This window comes from Erythrolamprus reginae, chromosome 3 (genome assembly GCF_031021105.1).
Source record: "Erythrolamprus reginae isolate rEryReg1 chromosome 3, rEryReg1.hap1, whole genome shotgun sequence".
Lineage (NCBI taxonomy): Eukaryota > Metazoa > Chordata > Lepidosauria > Squamata > Dipsadidae > Erythrolamprus > Erythrolamprus reginae.
Genome location: NC_091952.1, coordinates 201334272 through 201353000, shown reverse-complemented (window position 1 = coordinate 201353000; position 18729 = coordinate 201334272). Strand labels below are relative to the sequence as shown.

At 43.1% G+C, this 18729-nt stretch overlaps 1 protein-coding gene across 2 annotated transcripts in view; it reads left to right on the top strand.

Moving 5' to 3' along the window:
* The first annotated feature begins 5534 nt into the window (after window positions 1-5534).
* The window catches only part of ROCK1 (Rho associated coiled-coil containing protein kinase 1), a 91312-nt gene continuing 78117 nt past the window's right edge, over window positions 5535-18729 (top strand). For both annotated transcript variants that reach the window (XM_070747617.1, XM_070747616.1), the window contains exon 1: window positions 5535-6777. In XM_070747617.1, coding sequence (XP_070603718.1) covers window positions 6685-6777 — 93 coding nt within the window. In that variant the 5' untranslated portion in view covers window positions 5535-6684. The remainder of the gene's footprint in view (window positions 6778-18729) is intronic.

Here is an 18729-nt window from a genome sequence, read left to right as displayed (position 1 = left end):
ATTGACTGTGGATAGGTTTAGAGTTAGGTCTTCATGAATTCTGAGAAAAATGGATATTGCCAATGGATTTGGAGCATATGGGTATGGTTAGGAGGATGGGTAGTTTTTGAGATTGCCTTATCTAGGTTACCTGCGAAAATAGCACTAGCAATAGCACTTAGACTTATGTACCACTTCGCAGTGCTTTACAGCCTTCTCTAAGCGATTTACAGGGTGAACATATTTCCCCCAATAATCTGAGTCCTCATTTTACCCATCATGGAAGGATAGAAGGCTGAGTGTAGCTTGAGCCTGGTGAGATTCGATCTGCCAAACTGCTGACAGCCGGTGATCAGCAGAAGTAGCCTGTAGTCCCGCATGCTAACCACTGCACCATTGTGGTGCATGGGTGCAGTGGTTACCTACATGTGGCTTGACTACTGTAATGCTCTCTACATGGGGCTACCTTTGAAAAGTGTTCGGAAACTTCAGATCGTGCAGAATGCAGCTGCGAGAGCAATCATGGGCTTTCCCAAAAATACCCATGTAACACCAACACTCCGCAGTCTGCATTGGTTGCTGATCAGTTTCCGGTCACAATTCAAAGTGTTGGTCATCACCTATAAAGCCCTTCATGGCACCGGACCAGGGTATCTACGAGACCGCCTTCTGCCGCACAAATCCCAGCGACCGGTTAGGTCCCACAGAATGGGCCTTCTCCGAGTCCCGTCAACAAAACAATGTTGTTTGGCGGGGCCCAGGGGAAAAGCCGTCTCTGTGGCGGCCCCGGCCCTCTGGAACCAACACCCCCCGGAGATTAGAATTGCCCCCACCCTCCTTGCCTTTCGTAAGCTCCTTAAAACCCACCTCTGCCATCAGGCATGGAGGAACTGAGATATTCTTTCCCCCTAGGCCTTTACAATTCATGTATGGTATGTTTGTACGTATGGATGCTTGGTTTTACAATAAGGGTTTTTTAGTTGTTTTAATATTGGATTTACATGCTGGTTTTTTTTGTTACTGTTGTTAGCCGCACCGAGGGGCGGCATACAAATCCAACAAACAAACAAACAAACAAACAAACAAACAAATAAATAAATGGAAAAATCCCATTTGTGAAAAATCCATTTTGGGTTAAGTCTCCATGAATTTGGAGAGAAAAATGGACATCAGCAATGGACTTAAAGCCCTTGGCTATGGTTAGTAATGTGCATACTTTTTGAGCTTGTCTTATGTACATTTCCTGGAAAAATACATGGGAAAATACCATTCGCAGAAAATCCACATGGGATTAAAGTTAGGTCTCCATGAATTCAGAGAGAAGAATGGACACCACCAATGGATTTGGAGCCCATGTGTATGGTTAGTAAGGTGTATAGTTTTTGAGCCTGTCTTGTCTACATTTCTAGTGCAAATCTGAATGGGTTAAATCCACTTAGATTTAGGGTTAGGTCCTCCAAATGCTTTGTTTCTAAGAAATGAGCAGCACTGCTGTATTATTAGCAATTAAAAAGTGGTCACTATTTACTTTATGTTACTTGCTCCTGTTCTGAGAGTGGGCTGATTATAAAGATAGTATTTATTAAATAGCCTTATTCATTATTCTCCATTGTATGGGGGTGGGGAATGAATAGTAAGCGCCAGCTACACAACTGGCAATGAGAAATAAAAAAAACAGAGAGCTAATGAGGGCCATATGTCAACATACAATAGAAAAACTATCTTTGTCCATTTCATACATGCTAAATTTGTATAATCATGACTTGTTGAATAAATTACAACTGCTTGGGGTTTTGCAATGTGCTATATAAAAAAACCCATGATTGCTGGGTTTTTATAATAATGTATACCAAAATTAATTAAAATCATTATGGCAATGTGAAAGGTAAATCTCTGCCCTCCTATGCACCCTCCCAAAGCCTCTCTATACATTTTTATCCACACGTTTTTTCCTAATTCTGGCCATATCTCACATCCTTCCACAACCCATTCTGCCCTCTGCCACTTGGCAGCAGCCACTTATCTGCCTGTGGCCTGCTTGAGCTGCCTGGCATTTGCAAATTCTCGCTGGCTTCCCTCTGACTTGGTTGTGAAAGGTGGCAGGAGGTTGCCTTGCCTTGTGATTATAGGATATGGTTAACAACGGCAACCGAGACTGCAGGGATTTCCATGGATAAACAATATGTCAACTTCAAAACAGATTGGGTCTGCCACAGCCATTTTCTCAATTTCTCATTTTTGCACGGGGGTGAGGGAGGTTTCGAATGTCAGACCAACCATCAACAAATTACTGTCTCGTGGTAACCAAGATCATCCTAATAAGTGCTGGCCAGAGACTGGAAGAGGTTACCAAGGAAACACCTCATTGGACAATGTGATCTATGACAAGATGTCTAATCTTTAATTATACTGAAAGTGTGGGAATAACCAGAGCTGGTTTGTTTTTCAACTGTGTTGAAGTGATGTACTCAATAAAGCAGTTCTTTTGAGAAAGCTAAAAGTTTCAGAGTTGCTGAAATGGCTGGGTTCATTATTTACTTATTTATTTATTTTATTTGTCAAACAAGTATAGTATTATAATACATATTAACATAACATAAATAGAACGTAGTAATAGAAAGGATAATAAGACAGTAGGACTTAGGCGTGTACTTATGCACGCCCCTTACAGACCTCTTAGAAAAGGGGAGAGGTCAATTGTAGATAATGTAAGGTTGAAGGTTTTGGGGTTGGGGGAAGCAACAACAGAGTCAGGTAAAGAGTTCCAGGTGGTGACCACTCTATTACTGAAATCGTATTTTCTGCAGTCAAGTTTTGAGCGATTTACATTCAGTTTGTACCTATTACGTGCTCTTGTGTTGTTGTTGTTAAAGGTGAAGTAGTCACTGACAGGGAGTACATTATGATGTATGATTTTATGAACAACAGTTAAATCAGTTCGGAGACGACATAGTTGTAAATTTTCTAGATTTAGTATTTGAAGTCTGGAGGAGTAGGGTAATTTGTTACGTGAGGAGGAGTGAAGGACTCTTCTTGTGAAGTATTTCTGGACTCCTTTGATTGTATTAATATCTGATATGCAGTGTGGATTCCACACGGGTGAACTATATTCTAAATAATAAAGCAGTTCTTTGAGAAAGCTAAAAGTTTCAGAGTTGCTGAAATGGCTGGGTTCATTATTTGGAAACTTGACACGCCGTTGTGCTTTGGTGATAGCAAGTCCAGTCCCAACTGCCATAAGTTGAGGACTATCTATGCAATATTTCTACTCAGATGTCTCCATGTTTACTAATCTTCTCTTCTGGGGTAGGCCGATGCAGCCTAATTGAGAAAAAGTAACATTTTTTTCAGCTTATTAATAACAGTTATCAAGATGGCAAAAGATCAGATGCCTAGCTTCGTTAGTCATAAATGATATGCAAATGAATATGCTGAAAGTGAAATTATGTGCAACACTGTCTGTTTTTTAAATAAAAGTTAAAAAAAATCTAAAGTGGCATTATATACTGAGTTTTTAAAATCAAATTCTGAAAGCACACAGAAAACCCCAGTAACTGCAAACAAAAAGTCAACATCTGTTAAGATAAGGACAATCCACTCTAAATCCATGATGGCGAACCCATGGCAAGCGGACCCGAAGTGGCACATGGAGCCATGTTGCCTGCCGCATGGAGTGTCGCCCATTCCTCTTCTGGGTTACTAGCATGCATGCGCGCATGACAATCAGTTGGCCTTTGTGCAGGTGGCAGTGCCAGAAACCAGAGGAACTGGTCTTGTTTTCCGGTTTGAGCATGTGCGCTGAGTTGATCATTGTGTGCGCATGTGTGCCAGTAGCCAGAAGAGGAACGAGTGACACTGCATGCGCTGGAAAACCAGAAGTTCATTTTATGGCATATTCCCTGGGCAGCTCCTCTTCTGGGTTGTGGCCCAGGTGAGCATGTGCATGCACGCACAAAGCTCAAACACATGCACATGCTCTCTTTTCAGCACTCAGTGCTAAAAAGGTTCGCTATCATTGCCCTAAAAGGTTAAGAAAAAAGATAGCAAATTCTTAATGCCCCTTGTGGTTAGATGCTGCAAAATTCAATTCAATTCAATTTATTAGATTTGTATGCCGCCCCTCTCCGAAGACTCAGGGCGGCTCACAACAAAATAATAATGTATGATTTAGTGATTCCACAGAAGCAGTTATTCTATGGCATGCCCTTGAAATTCTAAATTAATAAAGTAAAGAGAAGACAACCAAATTTGACTCTTGAACAAAACAACAAAATTTAGATATTGTTCAGGTAACTGGTACATATTATATTAAATATATGCAAATCTATACTTCACGTGAATAATACAAATTAAACAATTTTGGGACAAGATGGTAGCAACCTTTTATGAAAGGTAATAAGAGAGAAATAAAGGCAGAAATCTTTTACTAGTGGAAGTACAGTAGCACTACATTTAGATTTCCATCCGAAAAGGCTAAGACGCTTTCTAGATGTTGTCTTTATGCTGCCATATATTAATAATCCCTATTTTTGCAGCCCAGATAATCTTCTTGATAACTTTTGCAGAGATCACCGCTTGATCCGATGGCAAGATCTCTCTGAATGGACTTACCTAACAAGCAGCGGCATCCTGACTAGCTAAGCCACAAACCATTGATTACAAACTTCCAACAGAAGGCCAAGAAAAAAACCACCTTATGATTTAGTTTGTTGGTCACTGAGTTGTTATTTTCTCATAATATATTCAGTTGACAACCCCTGGTATCCTTTTTCTGGCTCAATTGTCCATCTTGTTAGATTTGAGTTCATTAAACAGGAATTCCTCAGGATACGTCCTAATGAGAAATATCAAGGGTGCTGAAGACGCACTGATCATTCGTCTTTCACTACTAATCTATGCTCCACCAATTTTTCCAAAAAGTGGCATGGAATAACACCATGAGCTCCACAAAGAATCTACTCCAGAGGTGTAGACTCATCCTCTAATCCTTTGCAGAGGGAAACTGTCTCAGACAATTCTGAATTTGCTGCTACGTTGATGCCCGTCTTCCTTGGAATTTGAACGCCCGGCAAATCCAAATTTGACAGATTTATTTGTTCCTTGGCAAGTCCGTGCTCACTCACAGATCATGGCCTAGTACAGGGGTCTCCAACCTTGGCAATTTTAAGACTTGTGGACTTCAACTCCCAGAATTCCACAGCCAGCTTTCCTCCCAGAATTCCTCAGCCAGCGTTGTTCCCAGAATTCCTCAGCCAGCTTTAAAACTTGTGGACTTCAACTCCCAGAATTCCTTGGCTGAGGAATTCCAGCTGAGGAATTCTGGGCGTTGAAGTCCACAAGTCTTAAAAGTTGCCAAGGTTGGAGACCCCCGGCTTAGTATCGCCTCAAGGCTTCACGTGCGCAGGCCGGCGAGGCGTGAGAAAAAGAGGCCGAAGCGAAAGAGGCCGAGTCTCAAAGCATAGACAGGGAGGAGAGGCACTCGCTCTCATGCGCGCGCTCGCAGCCGCGGCCTCAGCCGGCAGTGGTTCTCCCCCGGCGCATGCGCCCTTTCCTCCGGTCTCGCTTTTGACTATTTGAACAGGAAGGCGGACATATTTGCGAGAGGGGCTCCCTCCTTGATTTGCTGCCCTGCTGAGGCGACCGCGATAGCCACCCTGCGGCTTTGTGCGGTTTTTTTTTTTTGGCCTTCGCTCATTCTCATTCCGCCGTTGGAAGGGGCTTGCATTTTTTTTCTTCCCCTCTCTTTTTTTTCTCCCGCCTCCCGCTCACCCACCCCGGCGCCACGACGGACCAAGGTGGGGCAGCAGCGGAGCAGCGGAACTCTTAGCAAGCTTCACCTCCTCCGAGACTTTTGAGAATCCCGGTCGGGGTGCAGAAAAGAAGGGAAGACAAGCGCCGCGATCGCCGAAGAAGCCGCGGAAGAGGAGGAGAGAGGAAAAAAAGGGGGGGGGAGCGAGGGTGAGGAAAGAAAACCCCTCAACCGTTACGCGGTTGGACTCGCGCATCCGGAGGCGTCGGCTGGCTTTTTCCCCCCGACCCGGTGACGGACGGACGGTCGGGGTGGGTGGGAGATAGCGGGGCCTCTGAGGCGGGCTCGCCCGCCGCTACTTCAGCCGTGGGCTTTTGAGTGCGAAATGAAGCCGTGCGCCGCCTCAGGCCCGAGCCTCGGCGGAGGGAGCAGCTGGATGACGCTCCGCTGAGAAAGTTTCCTGTTTTTCATGCTTAGGCCTCGCGCTTCTCCTCCTCCACCCCTCCTTCCCTCCTTCCGAAGCCGCTGCTGCTGCTGCTGCCGGGCGGCTCCGAATAACCCAAAGAGAAGCGGGAGGAACCGCTACACCGAGCGGAGGAGAATGCGGTTCCTTCGACGCGAGGCCTCGGGCTGGAGACGAGAGCGCGCCGGCAGGCCAGGAGGGAGTAGAGCCTAAGAAGAGACTTGCGGGGAACAACAGAGAAAGACGGCTCTATTCACCGCCACCCCTACCCCCAAGACGGAGCAGCGCCTCCCTTCCCGTTTTCGACGTTGGCTTTAATTTTTTTGTTTGTTCCCGCGACGATGTGTAACGGGGGCAGGACAAGGGACGACCCCAGCCCGTCTCCGGCTCTTCTCTGAAGAGGGGTGAACTCGGGGAGACCAAACCGCCCTCCTCCTCCTCCAAGATTTGAATTTCCTGTGGATTTAATAAGGAGACCGCCCTCTTCGACATCATGTCGACGGGAGAAAGCTTCGATTCCCGGTTTGAAAAAATCGGGATGATGATCAAAGACCCCAAATCTGAAGTGAATTCGGACTGCTTGCTGGTGAGTCTGGCACTGACATCCTTTTTGGGGGGGGGGGGGTGGTTATTTAAATGGTAGGGGAAGTCTTCCTCGAGGGTCCCTTCCGCTCTTAAATACAAGTTCCTGGTTGCCTTTTTATTTCTGGGAGTTTTAAGTCTTGCACGTATGCATGATGGTGATTTGAAGAAGGCTACTAGAAATGCACTGCTCAAAAAAATAAAGGGAAACACTTAAACAACAGAATATAACTCCAAGTAAATCAAACTTCTGTGAGACCAAACTGTCCACTTAGGAAGCAACACTGATTGACAATCAATTTCACACGCTGTTGTGCAAATGGAATAGTTGTGCAAATGAAATATTCAATGAGAATATTTCATTCATTCAGATCTAAGATGTGTTATTTGAGTGTTCCCTTTATTTTTTTGAGCAGTATATTTTGACAATAGCAATAGCATTTAGACTTACATACCATTTCATAGTGCTTTTACAGCCCTCTCTAAGCGGTTTACAGAGTCAGTATATCGCCCCCAACAATCCAGGTCCTCATTTTACCCACCTCCGAAGGATGGAAGGCTGAGTCAACCTTGAACCTGTGGTGAGATTTGAACTGCTGAACTACAGCTAGCAGTTAGCTGCAGTAGCATGCAGTGCTGCACTCTCAGACCTTTTGCACTCAGTCTAGAAGGGAGCAGCTCTATTTTCTCAAAATTACAATAATTCATTCTTGTAGGCTTATGTTTGGATTTAGGCCCATTATAGGGAGTCCTCGATTTATGACAGTTAGGACTGGAAGTTTCATCTCTAAATGATGCAGTTGTCAAGTAAGTTGCATCCAATTTTACGACTTTTTTTGCTACAGTTAAGTGAATCACCATGGTTGTTAAGTGAATTCAGCTTCCCTCATTAACATTGCTTGTCCAAAGCTCCCTGAAAAGGTTGCAAATGGTGATGTGACTCCCAAGATGCTGCCAACATATATGGTGGTTGCTAAGTGTCCAAATTTTGATCTTGCAACTGCAGGGAGACTGCAATAATTGTAAGCATAAGGATAAGTCACTTCAAATGATTGTAAATTGAGGAGTTGTGGAACCCTTTTGAGAATTGGAACTCAAAGAAGTGCAAGAAATTGAATTACCTCGAAGAGGTTAAGATAATTGTATAATTCACATGTTTTCCAACCAATAGAATCTATGTACTGTCTGATATTGAAAGGGTTGCCCTAGAGTTTGATGGAGACTTTGTGTGATATTAACACAAAAATGTTAGTGTTACAAAAAATAAGATTTAGCTTGCTTATTTGGACTTATTTACATGACCTCATGTACTGATTTAGGGAGTGATAATGTTGTGCTAATATTAGGGATATGTTCAAACATACTAAACTGAACATTTGGTTAGTTTGTGGCTCAGAAGTGAACCTATGTAGTTTGTTTATGATTCTGTGTTTAGTGATTCAGGCACTTGGTTAAGTAAATAAACTATACTTCATTCAATAAACCATGGAATAGCTTGTTGTGTAAATATAGCTGGGGTGAACCTTGTAGAACATAGGTTTCTAACCAATTGAGATTAGTCCAGGTAGCCAATGGTTTTCTATTCTACCAAAGAGACAGATTAAATTGGCATTGAATTTTAGGTAGAATAGAATACAATTTTATTGGCCAAGTGTGATTGGACACACAAGGAATTTATTTTGATGCATACGCTCTCAGTGTACATAAAATAAAAAGTTATCAAGAATCATAACGTTCAACATTTAATGATGGTCTGGATACAAATAAGCAATCAAATCATATTAGGAACCAGTCAATATAAATGGTAAGGATACAAGCAACAAAGTTACAGTCATATAATCATTTGTGGGAGGAGATGGATGATGGTAGTACAGACTTAGTAAATAGTTTGACAGTTGAGGGGATTATTTGTTTAGCAGAGTGATGGTGTTCCAGGAAAAACTGTTCTTGTGTCTAGTTGTTCTGGTGTGCAGTACTCCATAGCATCGTTTTGAGGATAGGTGTTGAAGCAGTTTGGGTCCATGATGTTAAGTGTCTGTAAATATTTTCACAGGCCTCTTTTTGGTTCACAATGGAAGGTTGGTTGGTAAAAATTGTTTTTTCTGCAGTTCTGATTATCATCTGGAGTCTGTCTGCCTTGTTGGGTTGCAGAATCAAAACAGACAGGTAGCTCCTTGGGAAGTTTGAGCTTTCTTAGTTGGCACAGCAAGAACATTATTTGTTGTACTTTTTTGATGAAAATTTTTGATATTAGGTGTCCATTTAAAATCTTGTGATATGGTCGAACCTAGAAATGTGAAGGTCTCCACTGTTGATACTATGTTGTCTAGTATTGCAAGAAGTGAAAGTATGGATGGATTTCTCCTAAAGTCTACCACCATTTATATGGCTTGGGTGTATTCAGTTCCAGATTGTTCCAGTCACACCACAAGGTTAGTTGTTCAACCTCCTGTCTGTATGTGAATTCATCATTGTCTCGAATGAGTCCAATCACTGTTGTGTCATCTGCAAATTTCAGTAGTTTAACAGATGGATTGTTACAGATGCAGTCATTGGTATATAGAGAGAAGAGAAGTGGAGAGAGCTCACAGCCTTGAGGGTGTGTGTGTGCTAATTGTACCAGTATCTGATGTGATTCTTCTTAGCTTAGTGATTCTTCATTACAGATGTGTTTTGAGTACCACTAGCTGGTTCAGCTTAGTTAGAAGAGTCTGGAATGGTTGGTATTGAATGTTGAACTAAAGTCTACAAAGAGGACCCTTATGTAGGTCTTTGGAGATTCAAGATGTTGTAGGATGTAGTGCAGAGCCATATTAACAGCACCATCTGTTGATCTATTTGCTCAGTATGCAAATTGCAGGGGATCTAACAGTGGATTCTTGATGGCTTTCAAGTGGGGCAGCACTAGCCTTTCAAAGGTTTTCATAACTACTGTACAGATATTAGAACTAGTCTGTACCTGAATTAGGTTTGCATCCTTGCACATAATTTCCTTGTTCATATTCATGAATAAGTCAATATGGATTATTTGTCCTTATTTTTTCCCCTAATGAAAATGTAACTTTAAAATAATTGATTATGGGTCCTCAAGACTATTATGGTAGAGTGGGCAATATCAAGGTATAATAGAACCCTTTCCATTGTACAATACTGTACAAGTAAAGATTCAACCATATTTTACCTTTATTTTGTTTGTTTAGTTTATAAATTTTATAATTGTTAAGGAGGACAAGTATAATTGAAAATGATTATTGAAGAAGCTTTGTGTGAGAGACTAGGTCATTGTTTTAAACGCCTTTCTGTCCAATCACTATACTGTATTCTACTTTCTTAAAAAAGAAGAAGCTGCCTTTCCTTGTTTTTATTGGTATCCTTGCCAAGTGTAAAGCAATTATATTTTCTTTCCTTTATACACAGGAGATATCCATCAGTGCAGTAACTAGCAGGCTACTCTCTCTCTCTCTCCCCCCCCCCTCTCTCTCTCTCTCTCACACACACACACACACACTACAGTGCTCTAGGTACTCCTGTTATGCACCTGATTTTTATTTATTATATATGTGTGTGTAGTATGTAGTAAAAATCAGGTGCATAAGAGGAGTACCTAGAGCACTGTAGTTGATGTATCCCTTTTGCTGCTCTTGAAAGCTGCTTCTCCCTTATGTGTGGAACCAAAATTTCAGCCTTTAAAGATTAAAGAGAAGTGGCTCCTTAGTTTAAAGCACTATTTTGCTCTTTCAAATCCCCTAAATATCCTTTTCAGATGTTTCTCCAGTTTGAAAAACAGTCATTTTGCAAAAAGCCTGGAAATGTCCTTGAAGTGCTAGAAGTTTCTTATTGTTGGGCATGAGAGCACTGTTTGTATCAGTTGTTCATAGTAAATGCTTTGTGTTAGGCTGATGATTGGGGCAGATTCATTTAACTGTTACTGTGTACCCTTTGAATTTGAATGATATTTTTTAGCATAATCATTGATGGTTACACTAAGTCATTAATCAAGAGTAACTACAAAATGTCTTATCAGTAATAGAAATGTGCATGGCCTGAAGTAGGAAGATACCTGATGTGAATTAGAATTTTGCCCAACTAGCTTATAGTTAGTTCTATGTTTATAATTAGTTTAGATTCAAGATAGGTATCTTATATGTCTAATCTAGAGAAAATACTATTTTAATTTGACAATAGGACTGTGTAGCACTTTGGTTTAAACTTTTGAAACTTGATCCAGATTGTATGAAAGCACAAACATGCTTCTTGTTTACAATCTTTAACTAATATGTTCTTTCCCTGGATTTCATGGCTGCTTTCGAGGACGATAATTTGACTCTTGTAAAGGACATAGGTACTTCAGGTTGTTGCAAATAGGGATAACATTATTCAAGAAACTTTCCTGGGATTAAATTAGCCTTGATACAGAATATACTCTGATATTAAGCTAAATTCTAAATTGGTGGAAAAGTGGTAGCAGATCACTTCTTACCTGATGCTGCTTTACCCCTTTTCTCCTGGCTTTCCCCCCAATTCCTGACCTTATTGGCTCTTTCATTTTGTATTTTGGAAACAAAAGTCTATGTACAGGTATAGTCTATAGTATACAGTGATCCCTCGATTTTCGCGATCTCGTGCTTCGCAAAACGCTATATCGCAATTTTTCCCACCCGATGACGTCACTCTCTTCCTTCCTTTCTCATCTTTCTTTCTCTCTCTCTTTCTCTATCTTGCTTCTTCCTCTCTCACACTCTCTTCCTCCCTCTCTCATCTCTTTCTTTCCTTCTCTCTCTTTCTCTATCTCTCCCCCTCTTGCTGGCGGGCGGTGGGCGGGCGGCGGGCGGGCGGGCGAGCGGGGGCATCAGCGAGGAAGACCCAGGGAAGGTTCATTCGGCCGCCCAGCAGCTGATCTGCTGGACGGCCGCAGCAGCAGCGAGCAGACGAAGATCGGGGTTTCCCCACCGCCCACGCAAAGGGGAAACCCCAATCTTCGTCTGCTCGCTGCTGCTGCGCTGCCGAGCAGATCAGCTGCTGGGCGGCCGAAGGAACCTTCCCTGGGTCTTCCCCGCCGCCCACGCAAACTCCACCATCTGCGCATGCGTGGCCATGAAAAAAGGGCGCGCATGCGCAGATGGTGTTTTTACTTCCGCAACCCTACATCGCGAAAAATCGATTATCGCGAGGGGTCTTGGAACGGAACCCTCGCGATAATCGAGGGATCACTGTATATAGTTGGGTTAATGTTTTCATTGTATGTATACTGTGTAGCTTTTGATAACCAATATTTTGTCAGCATCATAGCACTAGCAATAGCACTTAGACTTAAATACTGCTTCATAGTGCTTTACAGTCCTTTCTAAGCAGTTTGCAGAGTCAGCATATTGCCTCCAACGATCTGGGTCCTCATTTTACCGACCTCAGAAGGATGAAAGCTGAGTCAACTTTGAGCCTGATGATATTTGATGTGCCAAACTGCTGGCAGCCAGCGAATAGCAGAAGTAGCCTGTAGTACTGCACTCTAACCATTGCACCACCGTGGCTCATTGTAAATGTCTAAATAATGGAATGAATTTATGGTGGTACTCTAAATAACTATGCAAAGTGAAAATTTCAGCAGAAACCACCTTTATATTTGGTTAAGGAAGCTGTCAATTTATCCCTTAGCATGTATGTTATGTTTCCTGGCAAGGACCAGATGTAACACTGATGCTCAGGTAAAGCCTGACACTTACAGGTCTCACCCCAATCTTCTCTTTCCCTCCCCTCCCCTGGAAAAAAAATACTGTTAATAGCTTTCTCACTTGTACCTAATCTGAAGTTTATATAAGCTCTGCAGATTTTGCATCTTAACTGGTACATAACTTTCTTTTTTTCTTTCTTTTTTTCTTTCTTTTTTCTTTTCTTTCTTTTCTATTTTTTAAAGTAAATACTAAAATTCTGATTGATTGTTTCTTGGGGCCTGTTAATGTTATGATTATAGGGAAATATTAGAAAATATTAGAAAAATCAAATGAGCATTAAAATTCTGACTTTATTAAAATAATAAATTTATTTCACATTAGAGCTGCAAGTTGCTTCATCGAAGGAGTATTAATTAATTAATTAATTGGATTTATAGGTCGCTCCTTTAGGAAGACTCAGGACAGCTAACAACATATAAAAGAACAATAAAAAATGTCCTAAGTACAAATTTAAAATTAAACTAACTAATCTAAAATCTCAAATTCCTTAAAAACCAATCACTCTTATTGAAATAGTTAATTATACATGTCATTCATCACGCAGGGGCTACTGTCTAATGGCCCCAGGCCTGTTGGCACAAATGGGTCTTTAAGCTCTTGCTGAAGAATGGCAGGGGGGGCAGTACAAATATCTGGGGGAGCTGGTTTCAGAGGGTACTCCCCCCACAGAGAAGGCTCTTCCCCTAGGCTCTGCCAGGTGACATTGTCTAGTTCAGTGTTTCCCAACCTTTTTGAGCCGCGGCACATTATTCATATTTTCAAAATCCTGGGGAACATTGAAAGGGGGGCGGGCGGGGGGGGGGGGGCTAAAGAAAAGTTTTGACAAAAAACCTCTCTCTTCCTCCTTTTCGCTCTATTTCTCCCTCTTTCTCTCTTTTCCTTCCTTCCCTTCTTTCTCTCTCTCCATCCCTCTTTCTTTCTTCCTCTCTTTTTTGCTCTCTTTCTCTCTCCCTCCTTCTCTCCCTCCTATTTTAAAACCATCCTCTGCTACCATGTTGGGATGGGTTTAAAATAGGACTCCGGCAGGCAGGAACCAAAGTGGAAACAAAGTTTATTTTGTAAACACAGATAAGTGCATTGTGCCAACAGCACTTTATCAAGCAACTTCTAACGGAACATGGCTGCAAGCACAGAAGAGAGTTAGATTAGAATGTGCCTGCTCACGTAGGCAGGCGGATATGACATGTAGAAAAGGATAAGGATAAGGATTGTGGGAGTGATGTAAGAGGGGGTGTGATCAGAGAAAAGAAAGTAACACATTAACTCTGTAATTAAGTACAGTCTCTGTTGGCTGGCAATTCTCAGCGTGATATTTCTCTCTCCCTTGCTCTCTCTCTCTCTCTCTCTGTCTCTCTTGCTATCTCTTTCTTGCTTTTTTCTCTCTTTCTTGCTCTCTCTCACTGTCTCTTGCTATATGTCTCTTTCTTTCTCTTTGCCTCTCTTGCTATCTCTCTTTCTTTCTCTCTCTTTCTCTCTCTCTGTCTCTTGCTATGTCTTTCTTTCTTTCTCTTTCTCTGCCTCTCTTGCTAAGTCTCTCTTTTTCTCTTGCTATGTCTCTCTTTTTCTCTCTCTCTGCCTCTCTTGCTATGTCTCTCTTTCTCTCTCTCTTCCTCTATCTCTCTTTCTCTGCCTCTCTTGCTGTCTCTCTTTCTCGCTCTGTCTCTCTTTCTCTGCCTCTCTTGCTGTCTCTCTCGATTTGTCTCTCTTTCTCTGCCTCTCTTGCTATGTCTCTCTTTCTCTCTCTCTCTCTCTGCCTCTCTTATATGTCTCTCTTTCTTTCTCTCTCTCTCAGCTGACTGCAAGCGGGAGCCCTGACGGCGGCAGCTGGACGTGCTGCTGGACGCCGTATATGCCAGGCCCGCAGCGCTAGCACGTACGGCGTCCAGCAGCACGTCCAACCGCCACCGTCAGGGCTCCCGCTTGCAGTCAGCTGAGAGAGAGAGAGAGAGCTCCCTCTCACCGCCGCCTGGAGCTCCCTCTCGCCGCCGCCATCTCCCCGCGACTGCCTGTGGCCGCTGCAGCCGCCACCCCCTCCCACCGCCAGTGCCCTCCCGCCGGACCCCAAAGGACACTTGCCACCAACGCCAGAGAAGCTCCAGCTGGGCGGGGCGCTGCCGGTGCCTCCGATCTGGGGCTCCCACTCGCAGCTGTCCCTCGGCTCCTGCCTGATGCCGCGGTTTCTGGCGCTCTCCTGCTGGGCCCCAAAGAAGGAAGGCGAGAAAAAGGCGTGAAGAATGAAGCTCTCCTTCTTCCTGCCTTCCTTCTTTGGGGCCCAGCAGGAGAGCACCGAAAACCGCGGCATCGAGCAGGAGCCGGGGGACAGCTGAGAGCGGGAGCTCCAGGTCGGCACCGGCAGCGCCCCGCCCAGCTGGAGCTTCCCTAGGAGCTTTGCGGCACACCTGGCCGTGTCTCGCGGCACACTAGTGTGCCGCGGCACACCGGTTGGGAAATGCTGGTCTAGTTGACTGGACCTGGAGAGGGCCGACACCGTGGGACCTGACCGGTCGCTGGGACTCATCGGCAGAAGGCAGTCCGTTAAGTAATCTGATCTGATGCCATGTAGGGCTTTCTAGGTCATAACCAACTTTGAATTGCATTCGGAAACCAATTGGCAGCCAATGCAGGTTGCAAAGTGCTGAAGAGACATGGACGTACCTAGAAAGGCCCATGACTGCTCACATTCTGCATGATCTGTAGTTTCCGAATGCTCTTCAAAATAGCACCATATAGTGAGCATTACAGTAGTCTAACCTTGAGGTGATAAGGGCATGAGTAACAGTGAGAAGAGACTCCCTGACCAGATAGGGCTACAAATAATGCACCACAGGAACCTGGGCGAACGCCTCTTTGCCACAGCTGAAAGATGGTGTTCTAAAGTCAGCTGTGGATTGAGGAGGACACCCAAGTTGTGGACCCTCTCTGAGGGGGTCAATAGTTCCCCCCGAGGATGATGGACGGGCAGATGGAATTGTCCTTGGGAGACAGAACTTTTGTTGGGGTTGAGTCTGAGCTTGTTGACACCCATCCAAACTCTAACGGCCTCCAGACACCGGCACATTACTTCCACTGTTTCACTGAGTGAGGAGGTGGAGATTTATAGCTGAGTATCATCAGCATATTGATGGTAACTCACCCCGTGCTCTCATATGATCTCACCCAGCGGTTTCATGTAGATATTAAACAGCAGGGGGGAGAGGACTGACCCCTGAGGAACCCCACAAGGAAGGGACCTAGGAGTCTACCTCTGACCCCCTGCTAATACTGATTGCGACCGACCAAAGAGGTAGGAGGTGAACCACTGTAGGACACTGCCTCCCACTTCTAACCTCTCCAGTCGGTGCAGAAGGGTACCATTGTTGATATAGTGAAAGCCGCTGAGAAGTCAAGAAGTACCAGGATAGAGGATTGACTTCTATCCCGGGCTCGCCAGAGATCATCCATCAGTGCAACCAAAGTAGTTTCCGTGCTGTAGCCAGGCTTGAATCCTGACCTTTGAGGGCTCAGATAATCGGTTTCACCCAGGGGACATTGGAGCTGGAGCAACACCACCCTCTCAACAACCTTCCCTATAAAGCGAAGGTTGGAGACCGGATGATAGTTGTTTAGAACAGCTGGGTCTAGGGAAGGCTTTTTGAAGAGGGGGTGCACAACTGCCTCCTTGCAGAGAGCTGGAAAGGACTCCTCCTTTAAAGAAGCATTGACAATCTATCATGTCGGGAGTATACTCCCCTTCGTGAGTCAGAACCTGAATTACTTGAGTCAGGTCCATGGAGACCATGCACTCCAGAGGATTCTTCGAGTGATGGTATATTTAAGTCCCCAAGATAATATGTCTGGGGAAGTCAACCGCCAGCCCGGCTACCTCCTTGAGTAGCTCAGGCAGGGCTGTTGACATGCAGCTGGGAGGCAGGTCCGTGATCAACCAGCCCACCTGAACTCCTAGGTCCAAACTTTACAAAGAGTGATTCACAACCTGCTATCTGAGGAACAGCGAGCCTGCGTAGGTTGATAGTCTTCTTGGTTATAATAGCCACTCCTGCCCCCATTCCCTGGGGTCACGGCTGATGCCACACCTGAAACCTGGCTGGGCACATTTCAGGGAGAGGAACTCCTCCCTCTGGGCCTAGCCAGGTCTCAGTCCCACATGCTAGGTCAGCCTCCTTATCCAGGAGATTATCCTGGATGAGGGGAGCTTCATGATGGGAATAGAAGTAATTTACAGCATAATAAGCAAAGTAAGGATTTATATTTAAATTAGAAACACCAGGTAGAAATTCGTATTCAGAAAAATCATGGAGAAAATTCTTTTTAAGGGATGTTTAACCCCTAAAGTAAAATAAAATGTAGAATGCAATTAATAAGAAGCAGTACATTTAGATGTTTTGATTACATTATATCATTACTGTATTGCCATTTTGAATTTTAGTAGCAATTTTGTAAGCTGCTCTGGGAATTATATTTACCACTTAAGATATGGCAACAATTTTATAAATATTTTAAGAATTTAATCATATGCATTGTAAGTATAAGCTCTATTCATTCTGTTAAAGCCCTCAATCACATTAAGTTGTGGGTTGGAGAATAATGTGCTGCTCCTCTAGTCCTGGCATGTGTGACTGAGACATGGCTGGGCTCAGAGGAAGGAGTTCCTCTCTCTGAAATGTGCCCAGCTGGGTTTCAGGTGTGGCACCAACCGTGACCCAGGGAAGGAGAGGAGGAGTGGCTATCATAGCCAAGAAGACTGTCAGCCTTTGCAGGCTCTCTGCTTCTGAGATAGTGGGTTGTGAGTTGCTCTTTGTGAAGTTAGACCTAGGGGTTTAGGTGGGCCTGTTGCTCATGTACCTGCCTCCCTCTGCCCCCTTCTGCCCCACACAAAAAGACCCCGAAGGGGGAGACTCTCTGTAGCAACACATTCATCACACATATCCAGCATAGGGGCCGTAGTTTGAGGATTCCTAATTTAGTGCAATATAACAAATGCAAATATTTTTTCTGCAGACCACCATTTTTTTTTGTGGACTACCAGTGGTCCACAGACCACTAGTTGGTGACCGCGGCTCTCGTGTACTATCAGTAATACTGTGTTATTGTACAAATTGCTAATGTTCTATTTCCTATAAATAAAAAGAAAAATAAAACAATTACTGCTACAATTACATTATTATAATTTTACGGGAAATTTTGAAAATTCTATAAGTTTAAATATCAAATGGTAATGGCTTTATTTTTAGTATTTGATTATTTTGGGAAAATATAAATGATTTATTCACAACATCTATCTGTACTTTTATTGCATTTCTCACTAAAAGATTAAGTTCACATATTATGTAAGCCATAATGAAATTTGGTTTGGATTTAGCATGCTCAGCCATTGTTTGTAAAAATGGTAATTGCTTAGTGGTATACCCAACCCAGCCAACTGTTATTTATTGAACAAACTGTGGTTAAATAAACCACAATTATGATTGCATACAGCCTAAACCAGCTAGCATACAATTTTTGTGGCTTTAACGACTTGCTCTGTATGCTGCAAAACACCATTAATTTTTAAATCTTTATAAATGCATTTAAAGACCTAAATTATAGAACAGATGAAAAAGATTAATTGTTAGTGCTTGAGACTTGAAGAATTACATTTTAGAAGCAGTTAGTTTAATTGTAAGTTTCTCCAAAATTTTGTGTTTTTAAATTATACATAATTGTAAAGCAACAATTAACCAAGTTACCATAAAGTTTCAGGCTATTAATTATGAGAAACATAGGTTTCAGCACATTACTGGACTAACACATTCTTAAGGATCTTAACTAGATAAATCAGGCCATTTCATAGCTGGCTAAGTAATTTTGGCTGATAGGAATTATGAGAAAAAAATAGTAGTAAGAGTAGTGCAGGTTTAGTAAATAGTTTGACAATGTTGAAGGAATTATTTATCAGAGTGATGGTGTTTGGGGGAAAAACTGTTCTTGTGTCTAGTTATCTTGATGTGCAGTGCTCTATTGTGATGTTTTGAGAGTAGGAGTTGAAACAGTTTATGTCCAGGATGCGAGAGATCAGAAAATATTTTCCCCGCCCTCTTTTTGACTCTTGCAGTATACAGGTCCTCAATGGAAGGCAGGTTGGCAGCAATTGTTTTTTCTGCAGTTCTGATTATGCTCTGAAGTCTGTGTCAGTCTTGTTGGGTTGCAGAACCAAACCAGACAGTTATAGAGATGCAGATGACAGACTT